The 25,545-nt window shown below is 47.2% G+C and overlaps 1 protein-coding gene across 1 annotated transcript in view; it reads right to left on the minus strand.

Annotated features, from left to right (window-relative positions):
• LOC126199600 (uncharacterized) overlaps positions 1 to 25,545 on the minus strand; it is a 1,222,178-nt gene that overhangs the window by 48,122 nt on the left and 1,148,511 nt on the right. The window contains exon 6 of the mRNA XM_049936527.1: positions 13,893 to 14,315. Coding sequence (XP_049792484.1) covers positions 13,893 to 14,315 — 423 coding nt within the window. The remainder of the gene's footprint in view (positions 1 to 13,892; positions 14,316 to 25,545) is intronic.

Consider the following 25,545-nt stretch of genomic DNA (forward strand, 5'->3'; position numbering starts at 1 on the left):
TCCTCCCTTCAAGGCGACCTCATCCCCATCCCCCAGCACACCCGTCCCGAATCCAACTCCACTCCCGATGTTGTCCTTTCCTCCCCCAGCCTCCTTGGCCGCATAACGGTGGATGTCCTGGAGCCTATTGGTAGCGACCATCTCCCTGTCCTCCTCACCGTATCAGACGGTCGTCGCCCCCACCCCGACCCTCGTAATGACCCTCCCCGTAAGTACGTCCATGACTATTCCCGTGCCAACTGGAATGCCTACCGGGATACCCTCTCCACCCAGGTCGATAGCCACCCCTTCACCTAACGCCACCCTGATGATGTCACCCATGCCGCCTCCTTTCTCCAGCAGACCTTGTCTGAGGCCGTGGAGGCCCACGTCCCTACTGTCGCCGTCCACGCCCACCGTCCTACCCTATCCCCAAAGGCCGTCCTCCTCCGTGAATCCCACCGTCTCTACCGTGCCTTCCTCCGCACGCATGACCCGGACACACTATGACGCCAACGGCAACTCCAGCGACACATTCGTAATTTGCTCGCGGCTAAGAAACGCCGGGACTGGCGACAGACATGCACCCGTTTAAATGCTACCCTACCTATCAACTCGTCCAAGTTCTGGTCAGCCTTCCGTCGCCTTACCGGAACTAAACCCTCCCCCTACTATCCTCTTCTCCTTGATGATCACCCCTTCCCTGACTCCCTTAGTAAGGCCAATCACTTTGCCTCTTACCTCTCCGATGTCTTTTCCATCCCCGATGATCCCCAGTTCGATTACTCCCTCTTCCCGGATTTCCTTGATCGAACTGACACCTCTGTCCCTCCCCTCGCTCCTGGTTTCCAGTACTTGGACAACATTGCACACACGGAACTCAATGCCCCTATCTCTACACAGGATCTCATTGCTACACTCCGCACGAAACGCAACACCGCCCGTGGTCACGATCATGTCACCTACTGTCACCTTCGTGAAGCTCCTGTCTCTTTCCTCTCCGTCCTGGCCAGGCTCTACAATGTAGTCCTATCCACCGGTTACTACCCTGACCTGTGGAAAACCTCCCATATCCTGATGTTCCTTAAACCTGACAAACCACCGTCTGCCGTCTCCTCCTACCGTCCCATCAGCCGTACCTCGGTCTTCAGTAAGGTCCTGGAATCTATCCTCACCCGCCGCCTCCACCAGCATCTCCGCCAGCACCGCCTCCTTCCCGTTACCCAGTGTGGCTTTCGGCCGTCCTTCTCTTCCGACGATCTTCTCCTTCACCTCACTCATCTCCTTTCCGACCAGCTTAATTCCCGTCGCTCTGCAATCTTCCTCTCCCTGGACCTCGAACGAGCTTATGACTGCGTATGGAATTCCGGTCTCCTCTTCAAGCTCCAAACCTTCGCCCTTCCCATTAACTACGTCCGTCTGATCGGCTCCTTTCTCTCCCACCGTCCTTCCTACGTCACCATCCATAACACCGACTCCTACACCTTTTTCCCCTCCGCCGGCGTGCCCCAAGGCTCCGTCCTCTTCCCCCTTCTGTACCTTTTGTATAAGGTGGACATGCCGCCGCCGTCGCCCCCCCGTCCGCCTCCTCCAGTTTGCCGATGACACCGCATTCCTTGCCCTTGCCCCCACCCTGCAGCACTCCCAACACCTTCTCCAATCCCATCTTGACTGGTTCACCGCTTGGTGCAACCAGTGGTTGCTCAAGGTCAAACCCTCCAAAACCCAGGCGATCATTGTAGGCAAAACCACCCCTTCCTTCCGCCTCCTTGATTTCTATCTCACCATCTATGGCCGTCCTATCGCCCTCACTCCCACCCTTAAGTACCTTGGCGTCACCCTCGGTGGCCGCCTCTCCTGGACTCCCCATCTCCAGACAATCCAAGCCAAGGCACACTCCCAACTCCGTCTCCTCAAGCTCCTTTCCGGCCGTACGTGGGGTCTGGACCCCTCCACCATCCTCCATACCTATAAATCCCTCATCCGCCCTATCCTTTGTTACGCCCATCCGGCCTGGATCTCCGCCCCCCCCCCCCTACCTTTTATAAATCCTTCCAAATCCTTGAACGCCATGCTCTCCGCCTCGCCTAACGCATCCGTCTCCCCTCCCCCACGCGGATCCTGTATGATCTCATCCCCTTCCCCCACTTCCTCCTTTTCCTTGAAAGGATACGGATCCTGTACACCTCCCGCAAACTCGATCCTCCTCATCTGCTTGTCTCACCCATCCTCTCCCACCCCCGCCCACTGCCGCGCCTGTATTCCCCCGTCCCACCCGGTCTCCATCTCTCCACCCTCCTTACACTCTCCCAAGGTGGCTTCCGCCAGCTCCCCCTCCCTGATGATGTCCTCCTCCCCTCCATCTACCCCTCCTATCAACTTTGATCCTCCCCCCCACTTCCTGTGTCCTTTCCTTTAGGCACCCTCCCTCCCTTCTCTCTCCTTTCCCCCCATCCCTCTTCCTCCATCCCTCTTCCCCCGAGCTTCCCCCCCCCTTCCTCCTTTCCTCCTATCTCCTCTGCCCATGGCATCTCTGCTCTCCCCTCTCCCTCTCTCACCCCCCCCCCCCCCTCCTCATTTCTTGGCAGGTCCCCGGACTCGCACACGCTACGTGGACTTTCGCGCGCCGGAGATCATCGCCATCAGTGTCTCGTGTGTGCCGTCGTGTTTAGTGTTCAGTGTTCACCCTCGCACTTCATCGTTCACCTGTGCCATCGCCATTTTCAGTATTTGTGCGTCGTATCAACAGTTTGCCGTGTGGTTTATCGTCGAGTGTGAACGGCTCCGTGTTTGTCCTTATGTGTCTACTGTTTTATTGCCCACCGTTCTGTAACTTATGTGTATTCTTCCTGTTTTTTCTCATTGTGTATTCTATGGCTGAAGAGCAGCGTAGAATGCTGCTGACAGTCTGCCTGTTGTATAGGTTTTAAAATAACAATAAAGTAAAAAAAAAAAAAAAAAAAACCACCACAGCGGGCAGATCCCGTCGGCGAAAGCTGGCCATTTCATGCGCCGGCTGCAGTACCTCAATAGCTATTGTCGGCGTGCCAGCGAAGTAGACGACGATCCGAAGTGAAGCTTCGTTTGTAGTGCTATCTGTGTAGATTGTTTATTTTCTGCCGGACTCTTGGGCATTAGCCAGGATCCGGATAGTTAGTGTACGTGCCATACTGCAGGAGGAGTGGAAGGTAGTTCATGTGCAATTTTTGTTCTTGGTGTACCCTCCTGTCCTGAAAGGATTAAAGAACTTCTGACAGGGCTAGTCGTTAAAATTCAGTCTAGGAACATAATGAAATGCTTCTTTATTGTAGCAGTTACGAAATCTGTCTAACATAGCCGTACTAAGAAAGGTATTCCTTTTGCTAAAAGGTCGATCATTTCGTTGTCTCTGATTCTGGAAAGCCCTTTGACTCAGGGAAGCTGCACTCTTTTGTGTTATTGGGTACACTGATAAATTAGTTCTTGTACCTCAAAAAGGTTACAGTTCGTTTTCATGTTCCATGATTTGTGTTCTACTTTTTCACAGCGCTGCGCGAATCTGTTATTATCAGAATATCGTTGATATTATACGCCTTGTGTATCTGAGTGCCTCAATTATAACTGCAACTTCGGCCGTAATGTTTTATTTCATTTGTTTTCAGGCTGTGCCCATTTCACACATACAATTACTTTAAAAAATGGTTCAAATGGCTCTGAGCACTATGGGACTTAACATCTGAGATCATGAGTCCCCTATAACTTAGAACTACTTAAACCTAACTAACCTAAGGACATCACACACATCCATGCCCGAGGCAGGATTCGAACCTGCGACCGTAGCCGTCGCGCGGTTCTAGACTGAAGCGCCTATAACCGCTCGGCCACAACGGCCGGCTTATCAGATCAACATATTTATTTGATATTTTATGTTTTTATTGATGTTATACATTCTAACGTAGGGAATGGTTAGTAGATAAACGCAAGCGTTCGAAACTACTCAATAATAAAAAGAAAATATATGCAACTGCAGGGAAAACTTAACAAATTATTTAAAAAGTTTTTCGTTGACAATTCTGTAAATTTACGAGAGATTTTCTCATTTTGATCACAAAAACATCAATGAAATGTTTTTAAAGATTATATACACTGAAGAGCGAAAGAAATTGGTACATCTGTCTAATATCGTGTAGGGCCCCCGCGAGCACGCAGAAGTGCTGCAACAGGACGTGGCATGCACTCGAATAATGTCTCAAGTATTGCTGGTAGGAACTGACACCATGAATCCTGCAGGGCTGTCCATAAATACGAAAGAGTACGAGGGGATGAAGATCTCTTCTGAACAGCACGTTGCAAGGCATCCCAGATATGCTCAATAGTGTTCATGTCTGGGGAGTTTGACGGCCAGCGAAAGTGGCTAAACCCAGAAGAGTGTTCCTGGAGCCACTCCGTAGCAATTCTGGACGTGTGGGTTATCGCATTGATATGCTGGAATTGCCCAAGTCCGTCGGAATGCACAATGGACATGAATGGATGCAGGTGATCAGACAGGATGCTTACGTACGCGGCACCTTTCAGAGTCGTATCTAGACGTATGTATGGAGTGTAGCCATGTATGGAAGTGAAACGTGGACGATAAATAGTTTGGACAAGAAGAGAATAGAAGCTTTCGAAATGTGGTGCTACAGAAGAATGTTGAAGATTAAATGGGTAGATCACATAACTAATGAGGAGGTGTTGAATAGGATTGGGGAGAAGAGAAGTTTGTGGCACAACTTGACTAAAAGAAGGGATCGGTTGGTAGGATATGTTCTGAGGCATGAAGGGATCACCAATTTAGTATTGGAGGGCAGCGTGGAGGGTAAAACTCGTAGAGGGAGACCAAGAGATGAATACACCAAGCAGATTCAGAAGGATGTAGGTTGCAGTAGGTACTGGGAGATGAAGAAGCTTGCACAGGATAGAGTAGCATGGAGAGCTGCATCAAACCAGTCTCAGGACTGAAGACCACAACAACAACAACAATCTAGACGTATCAGGGGTCCCGTATCACTCCAACTGCACACGCCTCACACTATTTCAGATCCTCTACCAGCTTGAACAGTCCCCTGTGACATACAGGGTCCACGGATTCATGAGGTTGGCTCCATACCCGTACGCGTCCATCTGCTCGATACAACTTGAAACGAGACTCGTCCGACCATGCAACATGTTTCCAGTCATCTACAGTCCAATTTCGGTGCTGACGGGCCCAGGTGAGGCGTAAAGCTTTGTATCGTGCACTCTTCGATGATACACGAGTTGGCCTTTGGCTCCGAAAGCCCATACCGATGATGTTTCGTTGAGTAGCTCGCACGCTAACCCTTGTTGATGACCCAGCATTGAAATCTGCAGCAATTTGCGAAAGGGCTGCACTTCTGTCACGTTGAACGATTCTCTTCAGTCGTCGTCGGTCCCGTTGTTGCAGTATCTTTTTCTGGCCACAGCGATGACGGAGATTTGATGTTTTACTGGATTCCTGTTATTCACGGTACACTCGTGAAATGGTCGCTCGGGAAAATTCCCACTTCATTGCTACCGCGGCGATGCTGTGTCTCAGCGCTCGTGTGCCGACTGTAACACCACGTTCAAACTCATTTAAATCTCGATGACCTGTCATTGTAGCATAAGTAACCGATCTAACAACTGCACCAGACACTTGTTGTCCCATATAGGCATTGACGACCGCTGTGCCGTATTCTGCTTGTTTACATATCTCTTATTTGAATACGCATGCCTGTACCAGTCTCTGGCGCTTCAGTGTAAAAAGTACACTGTTCAGCAAGAACTTTATGACCCTATACCTAATAGCCACCTTTCGCACGGATAACAGCGGCGACGCATCGTGGCATGGAAAGAATGAGCCCTTGATAGGTCGCTGGAGGGAGCTGGCACCACATCTACAAGTGGTCTACATGAGACTCTTAATTCCCGTAAATTCTGGGGAGGTGGCCGATGAGCTCTGACGTCATGTCCAATCAAATAATAGATGTGTTCGATCGGGTTCAGATCTAGCAAGTTGGGCGGCCAGCACATCAATTAGAATTCGCCACTGTGTTCCTCGAACCACTCCATCTCACCCCGGCCTTGTGACATGACACATTGTCTTGTTGAAAAATGCCATTGCCGCCAGGAAACATGATCGTCATGAAGAAGTGTACATGGTCTGAAACCAGTGCGCAATACTCCTTTGACGTCATGGTGCCTTGCACGAGCTCTACTGGACCAGTGGATGCCCACGTGAATGTTCCCCATAGCATAATGGAGCCGCCGCCAGCTTGTCTCCGTTCGCAGTACAGGTGTCAAGGAGCTCTTTCCCTGGAAGACGACGGATACGACCCCTGCCACCGGCATAATGAAGAATGTATCGGGATTCATCAGATAATGAAAAACTCTGCCACTGCGACAACGTCCAATGCCGATGAAGAATGTATCGGGATTCATTGGATAATGAAAAACTCTGCTACTGCGACAACGTCCAATGCCGATAGTCACGTGCCCAATTTGCTGTGGAGGCCCATCATTAGGAGTGATGAGTGGACTACGAGGGGCGTTTGAAAAGTCCGTGCAAAAATAAAAACTACTTACATGTTTGGGGTAAACCTTCTTTATTTTTCGACATAGTCTCCTTTTAGACTTATACATTTCGTCCAACGCTGTTCTAATTTGTTGATCCCTTTCGAATAACAGGAATTGTTCAAGTCTGCAAAATAGCTATTAGTTGCTGCAATCACCTCCTCGTTTGAATAAAATCTTTGTCCCGCCAGCCATTCACATTGGGGAACAAATATCAGTCCGAGTGAGCCAAGTCTGGAGAATAGGGAGGATGTGAAACGAGCTGGAATCCTATTTCCATTAATTTTGGGACCACAACTGCTGAGGTGTGTGCTGATGCATTGTCGTGATGGAAAAGGACTTTTTTGCGGTACAATCTTGCAGCTCGGTATTCAAACGGTCCAATAACGATGAATAACATGCACCTGTAATAGTTTTACCCCTTTCCAGATAGTCGATGAGGATTATCCCTTGCGAATCCCAAAAGACAGTCGTCGTAACCTTTCCGGCCGAAGGAATGGTCTTCGCCTTTTTCGGTGCAGATTCTCCCTTGGTACCCGTTGTTTAGATTGTTCTTTGGTCTCAGAAGTATAGTAATGTATCCATGTTTCATCCACAGTGACGAAACGACGCTTAAAGTCCTGCGGATTCTTCCTGAACAGCTGCAAACAATCCTTGCAACACTTCACACGATTCCGTTTTTGGTCAAGCGTGAGCAATTGCGGAACCCATCTTGCGGAAAGCTTTCTCATGTCCAAATGTTTATGCAAAATATTATGTACCCGTTCATTCGAGATGCCCACAGCACTAGCAATCTCACACACCTTAACTCTTCTGCCATCCATCACCATATTTCATCACCATATCATGGATTTTATCAATGATTTCTGGGGTTGTAACCTCCACAGGGTGTCCAAAACGTTCAGTATCACTTGTGCCCCTATGGTCACTCCGAAAATTTTGATACCACTTATAAACTGTTCTAATCGAAGGCGCAGAGTCACCGTAATGTTTATCAAGCTTCTCTTTAGTCTCCTGAGGCGTTTTGCCTTCCATAAAGTAATGTTTAACCGTCACACGAAATTCTTTTTCGTCCATTTTTTGATAATCACTCGTTTTCCTTGATTCACACGAATGCCAAACACAAAGAAATAGACCAATATGGCTGAAACTTGGTGTGCGTTCTTTCCAAAGATGCTGTTAACTAAAAATGACCTCGATACACGCTGGTGGTGCCATCTCTCGGACTTTGCACTGACATTTCAAACGCCCCTCGTATGTGTTCAGAAACACTTGTATTCTGCACAGCGACAAATCTGATGTTAGTTCCACCACAGTTCGCTGCCCTGTCCTGTTTAACCAGTCTGCCCAGTGTACGATGTCCGACATGTGTAATGAGGGGTGGCCGCCCAACCCCACGACGTCTGAACGTGGTTGCACCTTGATTTGATCACCACTGTACTCCTCGAAAGCCCGACAAGCCGTGCAGTTTCCGAAATGTTCTTGCCGAACCTCCGGGTTATCACAATCTGCCCTCGGTGCCTTCCCCATTCTACGCACGGACAACACGCTCACTGATACTACATGCACCGCGCGCATGTCTGATTAGCAGTCATTTCTCGGCAGGTGACACTGCTGTCCCTTCTACGAGTTTATATCGACAGTAGGTCGGTGGCCTGGCTGATCAGTATAGACTACAATTACGTCATTTCAACCACAAATTTTTATTCTAGAAATAATTACATCGAATAATTGTAATTGATCAGTATGTATCTTCCTTCGGACTTACCTCGGCAGCCAGAGACTGTGGTAATGTGTGTGTGAGTTGCGTTTGCTTGAGTGTGTGCGTGTATGTTGTCTAATTTCGATGAAGGCCTTTTTGGCCGAAAGCTTACTTGTTTGACAGCTTTTTGTTGTACTTATCTGCGACTCAGCGTATCCAAAAAAAAAAAAAAAAAATCGTTCAAATGGCTCTGAGCACTATGGGACTTATCATCTGTGGTCATCAGTCCCCTAGAACTTAGAACTACTTAAACCTAACTAACCTAAGGACATCACACACATCCATGCCCGAGGCAGGATTCGAACCTGCGACCGTAGCAGTCGCGCGGTTCCGGACTGAGCGCCTAGAACCGCTAGACCACCGCGGCCGGCCTCAGCGTATCCGCTATATAGTGAACAGTAATATATTCTTTTCGTAATATTGTCAGAAAAGTCTATAAAGAAAACAATACTCGGAAACAAAAGGCATATAAGGGAAACATAAAAGCATCGTAAAGCGTATCTTCTGACAGAGATTCCAACTTGAGAAACAGTTGTATAGCATATGTTGTCGAAATTTTACACTGACATGTAAATTAAGCGGAAACTGGGCGTGGAGGCTCACTGAGAGATCTTTAAGTTGATTTCTAAACAACTTCCCTGTATCCAATTCAGTTGTTTTAAGTGCTATTTTGATGAAGAAACTCGAAACATCGGTTTAAGATGAAAAACAGAGTCGATTTTTTGAAGCGGATGGAGGACGAAATACACCATCAGAATAAATGTAGTGGTCGACACATGACCCGGCCGTTCTCGAGGAACGTCAGTGAGCTGAGAGCGTGCCGGGCGGAATTTGTTCTGTTTAAATTCTCACGTGCCGGACCACGCAACGGTAGAATCGTTTTGCGGGCTATGCAAGATTGTTTTGTATACAAAAAAATGGTGTGGAAAGACTAATGGAAGAAGTTCGTAAGTTTCTTGTGCTTTACTACGAGACAAATGAAAAATACTGGAATGCCAAGTACAAAGTCTGGAAAAATTGCAACAGATTTTCAGATCAAAGGTAAGGTAAAAATTATACAAATTTTAATACCAGAAAGATATTTATTTATTTTTTATTTTGCAAGTAAATTGAAATTTTGGCTTCATGCCCATCATTATATATCAAGGCGACGCATTCTTGCTATTTCAAACTCCCCTGTGAAGAATTTAGGGAGTTTTTAGGTAGTCTCGTACAGTAAATGCAGCATCTAGTACTATCCCACGAGTTCAAGGTAGGTTTCGAAGCTTTGGTGATATTTCGGGTCCTTCAGCAGTTTCCTTCTGATCCACTGTCTTTGTTTCTAGTTTGTTTAAAAGATGACAAAATGTGTACTGTACTATCTTACAATGCTGATAATGTTCTGCGTAACCACAAGCACCGGCACGAAGATTCAGAACGTAACCACAGAGAAGACTGTGAGACGACGTCAGCCAAACAGCCCGCTGACAGGGACCGCGCCACAACGTTAGCGGCCTCTACAAGAAGAGAATATAAGCACCGCCCCTGCCAGCCTCGGCCGCACAGTTGTAGATCGGTACTCGCAGAACAGTTATTAGTGATCCATATCCACTGCTTGTATGGACATTGTCTGTAACGAAGAACATTACTGTCTGCATATTGCCCATTGCTTGCGACATTTGTTGTAAATACAAAGTTAAGTATTGTCAATCTTCATTATTGTAATAAAAACTATTAATGTGATTTGCTTGAGTTGTTGTATAGCTATCCGAGAACGCTGCATCCTTTAGGCACCCTATAAGCGACGACTGGGCAGGACCCCACAAATAAAACTTTATCTCATCATTAATGTGATGAGGACATAATGTCTGAAATTATCTCTGTGCTAGTCTTTTTTCCAGGCACTTTGAATCCACATATCTCTTCTTTTTTTTGCCTCGCTCCTTTTTGTTCTTCCTCTAAAGCAAGAGCTGTAAGTCGCAATTCACTATTATGAAAATTCCCTATTATATTTAGAACTTTCACAAACAGAAACACAGACCACTTCTTCCGAGTCACTACAAGGAACAGCGGAAACGCGAACGAGACTCGGTTATGTGTGGTTCGCAGAGAAACGGTCTGGATCCCGACAGTCACTCGTCCAGTGCTCTGTCCTGACACAGCCCGGACATGGGTGATCGGACCTTAAGTCGGAGTGGTGGCTATACACACTGAACAACCGAAACATTATGACCGCTGCCCACCACGACGTTGGATGCGGCCTGGTGGCCTTGCGGGCACATGACGCGTAACAAAAGTATGTAAGCGGAGCGGAGACGTATGGGGATCACACTAGCGAAGATACGGGCTACAAATGACGATATCCATTGAAATAAGCGACTTTGATAAAGGGCAGATTATTATTACGCAGAGCCTATGAACAAGTATCTCGAAAACGGCGAAGCTGGTCGAATGTTCACGTACTCCTGTCTAGAACATCTACGGAAAGAGGTAGAAGGACAGTGAAGCTACCATTAAGCGCTAAATGGTTAGACGTCCACGACTTTTCACAGAGCGTGGGGTTCAGAGGCTCGTCTGCTCTGTAAAGTAGGACAGATTTTGATCTGTGGCGACTCCGTCAAAGGAGCACAATGCTGGTGCACGCACACGTGTTTCGGAGAACATTGTACATTGTTGAGCATGGTACTCCGCAGATGATGCCCCCTACGTGTTCCTGTGATGACACAACGACATCGACAGTTACGCCTGCAGTGGTCACGGGACCATCGGGCTTCGACCATGAGTCACTGAAAACGCGTCGGCTCTTCGGGTGAATTACGTTTCTTCCTACAACAGCTCGCTGTCGTCGAGGCGACTGGCGGCTCTCTGTAGTAGTAATCGAAGACACGATGACGGCTGCGAACCACCTGTATCCCTTCATGCTTGATGTCTTCCCTTACGACAGTGTCATCTTTCGTCAGTATAACTGTCCATGTCTTACAGCCAGAACCGTGATACTGATTTGAGGAGCCTTATAGTGAACTGACGTTGACTTTTCGGCAACCAAATTCGCCTGATTTAAATCCTATGGAACCCATCTGGAACCATATTGGAAACCAGCACCTCGTTCGCAGATCAGCGGCCCGTTATTTACGCGAATTACATCACCTGTGCGTAGACGTCTAATGCCACATACCTCCAAAAACCTACCAACAAACTTTCGGATTCCTGATACGCAGGATCAGTGATGTATTTCGTTCCAAAGACGGACATACAATCTATTAAGTACGTGGTCATAATTTTTTGACTCCTCAGTGTATAGAAGTAGCTGGAAGGTGTAGTATGAGGTACATTCAAATGAAACTTGGTCCTTTGCCTTACACGTAAGGTGGCACAACGTAACTGCGGATATGGTGGCGCCATCTATTGGTAGAGAGACTGACGCATACGCACCGTTTGATGTTGAATAGCGCCAGTGTGGTTTCAAGCCGAAGAGAAGGTGGTCACACAAGTTATCGTCCACTACCACACGTGAAGGCGAGTAAGCAGGAACAACGAGGAGTGATTCGATTTTTGGCAGCGGATGGAGTTGGAGGCCGTGAAATGTATCGACGGATGAAGGTTGTGTACGGTGAGTACAGTCTGAGTCTTTCAAGTGTTGCGGAATGGCGCAAACGATTCCTTGAGGGGCGCGCGTCACTGGAAGACGATGCTCGTCTTGGACAGACTCATCGTGTCATCACACAGGAAATGGTTGCGGAAGTGAATGCTTTAGTCTTGGACAACCGCAGGATCACCGTGGACGAGATCCATCGGTTACTGGGTACTAGAGTGGACACCGCCCACTCCATAATGCATCGACACTGGAACTTTCGAAAAATCTCTGCGCGGTGGGTTCCCGACCAACTGACCGCCGAACAGAGCAATACTCGAATGTCGCTGTCTTTGAGTCCTCTGGAACGTTATCATGAGGAGGAATACTGATTTCTGTCGCGTATTGCCATAGGTGACGAAACATGGTGTCACGATTTTGAACCGGAAAGCAAGCGTCGGACCAAGCAGTGGACACATGCGACTTCACCACCTCCAAAGAAATCAAAGGCTATGCTCACCAGTTGTGGTAAGGTCACGGTGTCCTTCTTTTTTTACCACAAGGGTCCACTGCTTGTCGAGTTCCTGGAACGGGGGACCACTATCAATGCCCAGCGTTATCAAGCCACTTTACATAACCTTAGAGGAGCCACGAAGTCGAAACGCCGAGTCATGTTGGCCAATGGCGTTAGCCTCCTGCGTGATAATGCCCACCAACACACGGACAATGCAGTGAAGACGACATTGCAGCAGTTTCGTTGGGAAACGCTGGAACATCCACCGTACAGTCCCGACCTTTCACCGTGTGACCTTCATGTGTTTGGACCTCTAAAAGAAGCCATTCGCGGACATCGATTCGCAACGGCCGACGAAGTGTGATTGGCGTAAAGAATGTCAGCTAATTCTAAATATAGATAAATGTAAATTGATGCAGATGAATAGGAAAAAGAATCCCGTAATGTTTGAATACCCCATTAGTAGTGTAGCGCATGACACAGTCACGTCGATTAAAAATTTTTGTGCGTAACATTGCAGAGCGATATGAAGTGGGACAAGCATGTAATGGCAGTTGTGGGGAAGGCGGATAGTCGTCTTCGGTTGATTGGTAGAATTTTGGGAAGATGTGGTTCATCTGTAAAGGAGAGCGCTTATAGAACGCTGGTGCGACCTATTCTTGAGTACTGCTCGAGCGTTTGGGATCCCTATCAGGTCGGATTGAGGGAGGACATAGAAGCAATTCAGAGGCGGGCTGCTAGATTTGTTACTGTTAGGTTTGATCATCACGCGAGTGTTACGGAAATGCTTCAGGAACTCGGATGGGAGTCTCTGGAGGAAAGGAGGCGTTCTTTTCGTGAATCGCTACTGAGGAAATTTAGGGAACCAGTATTTGAGGCTGACTGCAGTACAAGCTTACTGCCGCCATCTTATATTTCACGGAAATACCACAAAGATAAGATAAGAGAGATTAGGGCTCGTACAGAGGCATATAGGCAGTCATTTTCCCCTCGTTCTGTTTGGGAGTGGAACAGGCAGAGAAGATACTAGTTGTGGTACGAGGTACCCTCCGCCACGCACCGTATGGTGGATTGCGGAGTACGTATGTAGATGTAGATATAGAAGTGTCTGACTGGGTGCAGACCTGGATCCGACAGCAACCTATTAGCTTCTTCAAGGATGGAATCGACCAGTTAGTGTCGCAATGGGATAAATCTGCCAACAGTTTTGGCGGCTATTTTTGAGTATGTGTAGCGTGTATAACTACATTTTTGAGTTAATGAAGTCGTTACCGTTATTTTACACTAGTGACCGGGTTTCCTTTGAATGCCCCCTATGAAATGTTGCAAATAAAACAGTTTTGATGTTCACTGTGATTTGCATTTTGTGACCTGTCTGAGGGTGAAGAAAAGAGCCGTGGTATTTTTCGGACAGCCAAAAACACAGAACGCGGGCAGCCGCTGGGTGGGAGGGAGCGAGTTCGGGTTGTTCCTCCGCCGTCGGCCGCGCACTGTACCTGTATGTCGATGGGGTAGTAGAAGTCCCAGTCGCGCACGTCGTCGCAGCGCGGCAGCAGCGGCGGCCGCAGGCGGCGGAAGGCGCCCGGGGGCGGCGCGGGCAGCCCGCACTCGACGGCGGAGCCTCGCCGCTCCAGGTAGGACGTGTCGGACGAGGAGCACGTGACGGAGCTGAGGCGGCGCGACCAGCCCGGCACCGACAGCAGCTGCAGGCCGGCCGCGGCGGGCGCGCCCTCCGCCTCCGCGTCCGCGTCCGCCCCCGCCGCCCCCATCGGGGCCGCGGCCATCTGCAGGCCGCAGTGCCGGCTGCCGCCGGACGCCTCCCCGGGGTTGAGGCCCAGGCCGAGGCGCGAGGAGGCCGCGCTCGACAGGTGGCGCGGCGTCCCCGTGCCCCGCGACGAACGCCGCGTGCTGCCCGACGACTGCGACACGCACAAACACGCCCCCCGTCAGCTGCAGGTGCCGCGTGCAGGGTGGGACAGGGAAGATAAGTCACATCGAATATATCCAGAAAGAGTAAATATAGTAAAAAAAAGAAAAAAAAATACACACCACGAAGGAATTCTCCGAACTGGAGAGAGACCTACGGATGTGATCTACAAGTGCGGACAAACTGAAACGATACAGTAGTTTCCGCTCTATAAGCAGCAGGTTTCGCTGCTCGCTCGCATCGGGAAATAGAAACAGAGGCGGCTCCGCAGCCAATTTTATTACACGACGCGGCCGGCCGCGGGTGCAACAGAACCCATGTGGACGGGTGGAAAGAAATGTGTCAGGCTTCATAATACGTATTTATATATGTCGTGTATTATGCATTTCTTGTACGTGGATGTGAATCTGCACATGAACTTTCCTAATCCTCCTCACACCTTTCCTTAAAGCGTGGCCAAATCTTTGTTGGGAAGTAGTTCTGTAGTATAGTAGTGCCAACCTTACTCCTGGGTAGGGGATCAGAGGGACAGCACAGGCAGGTAAAAGTCAAAGACTTTCCAGTGTCACAAGATCTGGTGTGGAGAGATTGGTCACGGCCATTCCACCGGGGCCCAGGAAGACCTCCGGGTGCCCGCCATGTTCTCAGGGGTGGTTACAGAAGACGGGTAAGTGAGCAGACGTGCCCTCAGTGCGTCTGTCTCAATGTTCACGCATGGAAGAGAGGTATTTGAATATTTGTACTAATTCTTTTATTTCAAGCTTCGGATTGTGCACGGTAATGAATGTGCTCGTTTAATTCCGGAAATTTGACCCCCTGTGTTAAAGTATCTGGTCCCCAGTTTGCCCGTTATCCTCCTCACATAGTAAATGTCCTATGTAAAATATTGGGAGGCTTTGGTGGTATACATTTGGCCAACGCAATTCCGTCTTACCCGTAGAAATGTGCGTGCAGATTAGTATATAATATACCCGAGCTATAAGTTGTAAAATTGTAGTATCTGTAAACTGAAACAATTGCTGCAATCGCTGTAAAGTCGAGTGATAATGTTTAAAATAAATAAGTAATCAACTGTCATCAATCTTTAACATACCTTAAAAATCACAAAGAAGTCAAGTTAAAGGAATTCATTTAAAATAAAAGCTACAGAATGCAGGGACCCACACATCAGCGTGTGAGCCCTCCAGCCCCTTGCCTAGTACCGTACAGAAAGGGCACGCTCTCTAGGTAGCGCTCTCAAGCTCTCCTCCCCAGTTATCCGTTGCGCGATTTTGATTCAGGGCTTGACGACATCAACTTTCATCTGGCGTCCCTAGGCAAGGAGGTTAGAAGGTAAACTTTCAAAACAAATGATTACAATTCCAGAAAAATTGGATGATTTATTCAAGAGACAGAGTTTCACAATTGGAGCAAGACAATAACACGTCGTTCCACCTCTGAGTCTTGTGCAAGCACTTATTAGGCTTGGCATTCATTGACAGAGTTGTCGATTTTTTCTTAGGGACACAGTGCCAAATTCTGTCTGACTGGCACCTGAGATCGTCAAAATCCCGACCTCATCGAACGGCCCTGTCCGCAATGCTCCAAACGTTCTCGATTGAGGACAGATCCGGCGACCTTGCTGGCCAAGGTAGTGTTCGGCAAACACGAAGACAAGCAGTAGAAACACTTGCTGTGTGTGGGTGGTCATCATCTAGCTGAAATGTAAGCCCAAGACGGCTTGCCACGATGGGCAACAAAACGAGGCGTAGAATATCGTCGACTTACCGCCGTGCTGTAACAGTGCTGCGGATGACAACCAAAGAAAAGAAACGGCAGCTCAGAGATTATATTAGATTACATTAGATTAGTTTTTCGTTCCATAGATCCGTGCTGAGGAGATCCTCGTGGATGTGGAACATGTCAATTTTTTTTAAAAAAATCTGAAATAACAGTACTAATAGTATGAATATATGCAATACATCATTTGTTTCTATTAAAAAATTCGTCAGTGGAGTAGAAGGAGTTGGCCAATAGTAAGTCTTTCAGGCTCCTTTTAAACTGATCTTTATTTGTAACTAAATTTTTTATGTTTGCTGGCAAATTATTGAAGATGATCGTTCCTGAGCAGTGGACCATTTTTTGAACTAAAGTAAGTGCTTTTAAGTCCTTGTGCAGATCATTTTTGTTCCTGGTATTGTATGTATGAACTGAGCTGTTTGTTGGAAAAAGAGATATATTATTTAGGACAGATTTCATTAAGGAGTAAATATACTGAGAGGCAGTAGTTAGTATACCCAGTTCTTTGAAGAGGTTTGTACAGGACGTCCGTGAATTTACTCCACAAATAATACGTATACGCTTTTAAGTCCTTGTGCAGATCATTTTTGTTCCTGGTATTGTATGTATGAACTGAGCTGTTTGTTGGAAAAAGAGATATATTATTTAGGACAGATTTCATTAAGGAGTAAATATACTGAGAGGCAGTAGTTAGTATACCCAGTTCTTTGAAGAGGTTTGTACAGGACGTCCGTGAATTTACTCCACAAATAATACGTATTACATGCTTTTGGACTCTGAAAACTTTTGTTTGACTTGAAGAGTTACCCCAGAATATTATACCATACGACATTATGGAATGAAAGTAGGCAAAGTATGCAAGTTTTTTATTTTTATGTCGCCTATGTCAGCTAACATTCGAATTGCAAATACAGATTTGTTAAGGCGTTTCTGCAGTTCTGTGGTGTGCTCCTCCCAACTGAATTTATTATCAAGTTGTAATCCCAGGAATTTAAGACTGTCAACCTCTTCTATCTGCTCCTCTTCATACTTTATGCATCTGCTGGGTGGAAACCTCTTACAGGTTCTGAATTGCATATAGTGAGTCTTTTCGAAGTTTAATATCAGTGAGTTGGCTTTAAACCATTTATTAATATCCATGAAAATTAGCAGATCTTTCCAGAACTACACTCGACATACTATTTATTGCAATACTTGTGTTCAAAAAATGGTTCAAATGGTTCTGAGCACTATGGGACTCAACTGCTGTGGTCATCAGTCCCCTAGAACTTAGAACTACTTGAACCTAACTAACCTAAGGACATCACACACATCCATGCCCGAGGCAGGATTCGAACCTGCGACCGCAGCAGTCGCACGGTTCCGGACTGCACGCCTAGAACCGCGAGACCACCGCGGTCGGCAATACTTGTGTCATCTACGAACAAAACGAACTCTGCATCCGGCTGTGTAACTGATGAGAGATCATTAATGTACACAAGAACAAGCAATGGCCCTAAGATGGATCCTTGTGGGACACCACATGTAATTTCTTCCCATTCTGATGATGACTGATGACTTAATTCACTAGTCCCTTTGTTTCCTGTTAGCGAGGTATGACTTGAACCATTTTGCAGCACTGCCCGTGACACCATAGAATTCTAATTTATTTAAAAGGATGTTGTGGTTCACACAATCAAATGCCTTTGACAAACCACGGAAAATACCTGCTGCTTCTAATTTGTTATTTAATGAATTAAGTACATTTTCGCTGTAGGTGTAAATAGCCTTCTCGATATCAGAACCCTTCAGAAATCCAAACTGTGTTCTTAATAATATGTTATTTGTGGTCAGATGGTTGAGAAGCTGCCTGTACATTACTTTTTCCAAAACAACAACGAGTCCTCGTTGTTGGGTCTGTATCTCACCGCTGTCCAGGGCATCTCCAGACTATTCTTCGGACCGCAATCTCACTGACGGAAGTAGAACTGTCTTTAGTGATGAACCCCGCTTCGAACTAATCTCAAGTGTGGTATCACCGCCAGACACCACACTTGCTAGGTGGTAGCCTTTAAATCGGCCGCGGTCCGTTAGTATACGTCGGACCCGCGTGTCGCCACTATCAGTGATTGCAGACCGAGCGCCGCCACACGGCAGGTCTAGAGAGACTTCCTAGCACTCTCCCCAGTTGTACAGCCGACTTTGCTAGCGATGGTTCACTGACAAAATACGCTCTCATTTGCCGAGACGATAGTTAGCATAGCCTTCAGCTTCGTCATTTGCTACGACCTAGCAAGGCGCCATTATCAGTTGCTATTGATATTGTAAAGAATGTACAGACAAGAGCTACGTTCAACATTAATGGATTAAAGTTAAGTATTCCACCAGCTACATCCTTTTTTTTCTAGTCTAACTTCCTTGTCCTGTTCCAGACCTCACGCCAGCCTGCGTGAGCTAAAACGCGTGCCTTTCGGCTTCCTCTTACATTAGTGGGTTGGCCCTCTTGCAAATCCACAACACAAGTGATCAACAATGACGTGTCTGGAGACGCCCCAGACAGCGGCGGGACTGCCGCCCTCCATATGGCCTGACAAGCAGGCATGATCTTCTGGGGTGCCATTTCTTTTCGTAGCAGGACCCCTTCGTTGTCATCTATGGCACCCTTACAGTATGGCGATACTGTCGACGATATTCAACGCCTCGTTTTGTTGTCCTTCGTGGTAGACCGTCTTGGGCTTACATTTCAGCAAGACAATGCCCGCCCACACACAGCGAGAGTTTCTGCTGCTTGTCCTCCTGCTTGCCAAACCCTGCCTTCGCCAGCAAGGTCGGCGGATCTCTCTCCAACTGACAACGTTTGGAGCATTATGTGCAGGGGCCCCCCAACCATCTCGATATTTTGACTATCTAACACGCCAATTGGACAGAATTTTGCAAGATCTCTACCAACAGAACATCCATCAGTCAATGCCAAGCCGAATAACTGCTTGCATAAGGGACAGAGACGGACCAACGCGCTACTGACCTGCTCAATTTTTGAAGCTCTTTCTCTTGACTAAATCATAGAATTTTTCTGCAATTATAAAAATGGTTGAAATGGCTCTGAGCACTATGGGACTTAACTTCTCAGGTCATCAGTCCCCTAGAACTTAGAACTACTTAAACCTAACTAACCTAAGGACATCACATACATCCATGCCCGAGGCAGTATTCGAATCTGCGACCGTAGCGGTCGCGCGGTTCCAGACTGTAGCGCCTAGAACCGCTCGGCCACACCGGCCGGCTCTGTAATTATAATCATTTGCTTGCCTGTACATGTGCATCACGTCTACTAGTTTCCGTCCCTTTCGAATAATTCCTTAGTGGTGAGTCTTTTTCTTGTTTTATTTTAGAATGTATATCGAGGCGCGGTTTTGATAAGCTATAGCAGATAATGTGGCGAGTTTGCTAACGTGTTGCACGGACTTTGTTTTATTTCCGTGTAAATGCACAGGGAGATCACCCAAAACTTTCTCAGCCTTACGTTTCGCGAATGATTGCAGATGTCGAAATGAGATTTCCAGCATATGATAGTGGCAGATTATTTTTGTTGTGTGAATAATACTCTTGTTTCGACCGATTTAACAAAGGAATTACTTTCTTTAATCAAGCGCCTTACTTTTTTAAACTCTTCTCAAAGGCTTTTGAAAAGACGATAATAGTGACACATTTCATGTTAATGTTGGAGTTGAAACTTTTCACATAAACTTCTGTCTGTTTCTCCATACATATGTCTCATAAAAGTGGGTGTATGTATGTCTGTATGTATGAATGAATTTATGCTTCACATCTCCTCCTAAACCACTGGATTGCAGCACTGCTTGGGTACCAATGGTCGAACACCTTCTGTAAATGGACGTTGCTACCACCTTTTTGACCCTCGTTGACCTTCAAAGACCTTACTGTTACACATCATTGGATTCGTCTCGATAGCAGATAGCAGAAAATAAGTACCAATCTATGGATCCCATTAAAAAAAACTAAGTTGACCTTCATATCTCTGACGCGTCCCCACCTAGCAACAAAAGACTAACGTCATATTATGGCCCGCGTTGTCCCATGCAACATTTTTCCCACAAACTTTTCAGTTACTATCATACTTTAGGAGTTATTCTAGGTGGCAATACTTATTGACTCACCCTGTATAAGGAAAGACTGAGCAGGTACATCACAAAGTCGCATATAAATGCTTTATTTTGTGAGGAGATCGTGTTAGAACGAGATAAATTTACAAGCACTTGTGGGTAGTTGAGAGTGACTGGAACATGAACTTTCGAGATAGCTGACGCGTGATATTGCTGATAGCAGAGACTGGGATCCCACTACGGTCGTGCGAGTATGGGGTCGATCGTTTTAGGAGACCATACTTAATGCCTTGCACGATCTCGGAAGTTTCTCCCGAAGAACGTATCAGAAGACAGACATATGGGTCGCCTAGGACACGTCACGTACCTGGATTGAGGAAAAAGGCTTGTTTACAGTGAGATAAGTGTCCACAGGGACCGAGCGACAACTTCTAAAGCCGCATCGACTGTCAGTACGACGATCACTGTTGTGGCTTCCCTTGGCTGCCATCGGCAGTGGTGTGCCCAACAATACTAAACTCAAGAGTGGCATCAATTCGTATTTTCAGATGAGATCAAGTTTGCGTACAGCATGGCAATAGTTAGAGCCATGTCGAGCCGTTGAGGAGAACAAATGTTGCATTTGTCATTGTTATGCGGGTTCAGAACCGGGTGTGATGATATGAAATGCCATTCGGTATACATCGTAATCCTCTCGAGTTCGCATAGATAATAATTTGAGCAGCAACCGTTACATAAGAGCTTTATAATTATTCTGGGGAATTGAGTGTTCAAAGAAAATTCGGGTTCGTCGCCATTCATCAAGAACTACACACCTCGATATTACTAGTGGTCTCCTGCCAGTCATCTCCAGGTGAGCCACTGAAGACTGACGAAGAGGTCCTCCGTTCTGCAATATACAGGGTGATTTGTTATTGAGCTGACCCTGCCAGTGGGTTTTATGTGACTCGCAACACCTTCAAATACCACACTTAAGATCTTAATAATCTCTCACTCGCTATGCATAAACTACACTCCTGGAAATTGAAATAAGAACCCCGTGAATTCATTGTCTCAGGAAGGGGAAACTTTATTGACACATTCCTGGGGTCAGATACATCACATGATCACACTGACAGAACCACAGGCACATAGACACAGGCAACGGAGCATGCACAATGTCGGCACTAGTACAGTGTATATCCACCTTTCGCAGCAATGCAGGCTGCTATTCTCCCATGGAGACGATCGTAGAGATGCTGGATGTAGTCCTGTGGAACGGCTTGCCATGCCATTTCCACCTGGCGCCTCAGTTGGACCAGCGTTCGTGCTGGACGTGCAGACCGCGTGAGACGACGCTTCATCCAGTCCCAAACATGCTCAATGGGGGACAGATCCGGAGATCTTGCTGGCCAGGGTAGTTGACTTACACCTTCTAGAGCACGTTGGGTGGCACGGGATACATGCGGACGTGCATTGTCCTGTTGGAACAGCAAGTTCCCTTGCCGGTCTAGGAATGGTAGAACGATGGGTTCGATGACGGTTTGGATGTACCGTGCACTATTCAGTGTCCCCTCGACGATCACCAGTGGTGTACGGCCAGTGTAGGAGATCGCTCCCCACACCATGATGCCGGGTGTTGGCCCTGTGTGCCTCGGTCGTATGCAGTCCTGATTGTGGCGCTCACCTGCACGGCGCCAAACACGCATACGACCATCATTGGCACCAAGGCAGAAGCGACTCTCATCGCTGAAGACGACACGTCTCCATTCGTCCCTCCATTCACGCCTGTCGCGACACCACTGGAGGCGGGCTGCACGATGTTGGGGCGTGAGCGGAAGACGGCCTAACGGTGTGCGTGACCGTAGCCCAGCTTCATGGAGACGGTTGCGAATGGTCCTCGCCGATACCCCAGGAGCAACAGTGTCCCTAATTTGCTGGGAAGTGGCGGTGCGGTCCCCTACGGCACTGCGTAGGATCCTACGGTCGTGGCGTGCATCCGTGCGTCGCTGCGGTCCGGTCCCAGGTCGACGGGCACGTGCACCTTCCGCCGACCACTGGCGACAACATCAATGTTCTGTGGAGACCTCACGCCCCACGTGTTGAGCAATTCGGCGGTACGTCCACCCGGCCTCCCGCATGCCCACTATACGCCCTCGCTCAAAGTCCGTCAACTGCACATACGGTTCACGTCCACGCTGTCGCGGCATGCTACCAGTGTTAAAGACTGCGATGGAGCTCCGTATGCCACGGCAAACTGGCTGACACTGACGGCGGCGGTGCGCAGCTAGCGCCATTCGACGGCCAACACCGCGGTTCCTGGTGTGTCCGCTGTGCCGTGCGTGTGATCATTGCTTGTACAGCCCTCTCGCAGTGTCCGGAGCATGTATGGTGGGTCTGACACACCGGTGTCAATGTGTTCTTTTTTCCATTTCCAGGAGTGTATTAGCCATCCAGAAAAAAATGAACAGGACATTTTTTAGGAAATTTAATGTAGATAAATTTTGTACTGGGATACATTTTTGACAGAGGCTGTAGTTTTCGAATTATTCAAGAAAAACGTACAAAAGTAAACTTCATATGCGTTACTCTTGAACAAATAGAAAACCATGCCCTCGTGCATAAACTTATACCAGTTCGAAATTTAACTACATTTTATTTCCTATAAAAAGATCCTGTTCATTTTTTCTGTAGGACTAATAGTTTGCTCATAGCAAATGAGAGAATATGAAAATTTCACAAGTGGTGTTCGAAGGCGTTGTGGGTTGCATAAAACCCATCGGCAGGGGCAGCTGAATCTCCCTGTATAGCGCGCTGTGAATATTCTGCACATGCATCAAAATGATTTTGACAGACAGGTCACTATATCCAGCAGCAGTGCACTCGCTGGCAGAAGTGCGAAACTGAGCTGTCCTCTGTGCAGCCAATAATCGCTGCCGTCGGTGCCCTCTGTCGTCTTTGATCTGAGCATTTCGTGGAGTTGATAGGAGTCCACGCATTATCCAGCTGGTACCTGTTATCAGGGCTCATCAGATTTTGCTCCAAGCACATTTCCACGGATTTTTTAATAATGCAGTCCCAAAAAGATGTTGATGTGGCCAAAATTAGTGTTTTATCACACTCTATTAAATGTACAGTGTAGATGAAGTGTTTGGCAATAGTAGGCTTTCTTGGTTGCAAAAGGCTAGTGCAGCGCTTATGTTCAGCGCGGCATTCTTCCACAGGGCTTGTGGTCCGATCTATATAAGCTTATCTCACTGGCAAGGTATTGCGTAAATTCCAGCCTTTCCCAATAACGAATTGTTCTTCAACTATTCCAGCAGATCAGCGGAATACCACTTTCATCTGAAAATTACGGAGCATTCTTGCTATTTTAAACGAATTATTGCCATCAAACAGAAGAAAAGCTAGAGACACTGTCTCTAGGTGGGCGAGTTATTTAGACAAACTATCTGCATCTGATATTGTGTGAGATATAGAAACAAGTGTTTTAAGCATACTCATAGTTCGCGATGAATTATGACAATTCAATGATTCTGAATACATATCAGTATGAGTGGGCTTACGATAAGCTGAATGCCCTAGAGTGCCATCATTGTTTCGTCTCATCAAAATGTTCAGAAAGACAGATCCACATCTTTCTCTAAGCCTATAGTGAACAGTATGTTTTTATGAATGGTGATGTAAAAACTCAGTTAATATCTCCTTCGTGAGGCACACTTTCAAAATATCGTCACCATACCTGCAACAGACAGTAATTGGTTTAGGGGCTGTTCATTCAAGTACTCTATCTTCAAAGGCCTCCTTAAAAGGGTTGGTTACCAGGGCAGACAGGGGGCTAGTTACTGATGGCAATATCGTCAGTCTTCTCAAAATATTCAAGGTCGAACAGGAAATAGGTTGAGGAAAGAGAGTACCAAAACAAAGCAGTGATGGTCACCTGAATCTCATTACCAATTACTGCCAAAGAAACTGCTAGAGGGGCCTTGGGAAAAGAGTTACTACATAAAAGTTGACTAAACGGTCCAAACTATTTAGATGGAGAGGCCCAATTTGATGATCGGACTAATTTCGTATGTGATGCGAGCATTTGCCCACCTGTGGCCTCAACAAGGAAGCAAGGTTCAAATGGTTCAAATGGCTCTGAGCACTATGGGACTCAACTGCTGAGGTCATAAGTCCCCTAGAACTTAGAACTACTTAAACCTAACTAACCTAAGGACATCACACACATCCATGCCCGAGGCAGGATTCGAACCTGCGACCGTAGCGGTCGCGCGGTTCCAGACTGTAGCGCCTAGAACCGCTCGGCCACACCGGCCGGCCAAGGAAGCAAGGCGTTTGGCTAAATCATTTGTGGGGGCACCAGTATTGCTTACTATTGGGCGGAGAGGTAAATCTTCTTTATGGATTTTTGGAAGGCCATACAATCTTGGTGGTAAACAACCTTGTGGTCTTGGCATGTTGATAGTCCCCTGAGGTAGTAAGGAAGATTTCAGGCGTACAGAAGTCTCGGCCAATTTAATCAACATACTACAGGGCTCTCTGCTAAGTACTTCAGACTGTTCAGTCAACTTTGATGTAGTATCGCTTTTTACAAGGCCTCTTGAGCAGTTTCTTTGACACTAATTGGTAATAAGTTTCAGGGGACTGTCACTGCTTTGTTTTGGTACTCTCTTTCCTCAAACTACACTCATGTTCATAAATTAAGGATAATTGCAGAATGTGGTGCCACACAATGTGGCACTACACAAAACTGGCGCTATCAGTATAGGCACATTGGGAACATAGATGACCCACATCTGTAAGTCCACGGTATTGGTGTAAGTTGAGAAAACCATCCCGAAACACATGTGCTACAAAACGCCACTGTTTCCTACGCATGTACCCCGACATCAATATGGATATGATCACCATGCTCACTTACACAGGCCGCACAAGAGGTTGGCATGCTCTGGATCAAGTGGTCGAGCAGCTTAAGGGGTATAGCCTCCCATTCTTGCACCAGTGCCTGTTGGAGCTCCTAAAGTGTCGTAGGGGTTTGAAGACGTGCAGCGATACGTCAACCGAGAGCATCCCAGACATGCTCGATGGGGTTTAGGTCTGGAGAACAGGCAGGCCATTCCATTCGCCTGATATCTTGTGTTTCAAGGTACTCCTCCACGATGGCAGATCAGTGGGGCCGTGCGTTATTACCCATCAGGAGGAAGGTGGGACCACTGCAGCCCTGGAAAGGAGGACATACTGGTGCAAAATGACGTCCCGATACCCCTGACCTTTTACAGTCCCTCTGTCAAAGACATGCAGGGGTGTACGTGACCCAATCATAATCCCACCCCACGCCATCAAACCACGACTTTC

Source organism: Schistocerca nitens, chromosome 8, assembly GCF_023898315.1.
Source record: "Schistocerca nitens isolate TAMUIC-IGC-003100 chromosome 8, iqSchNite1.1, whole genome shotgun sequence".
Taxonomy (NCBI): Eukaryota; Metazoa; Arthropoda; class Insecta; order Orthoptera; family Acrididae; genus Schistocerca; species Schistocerca nitens.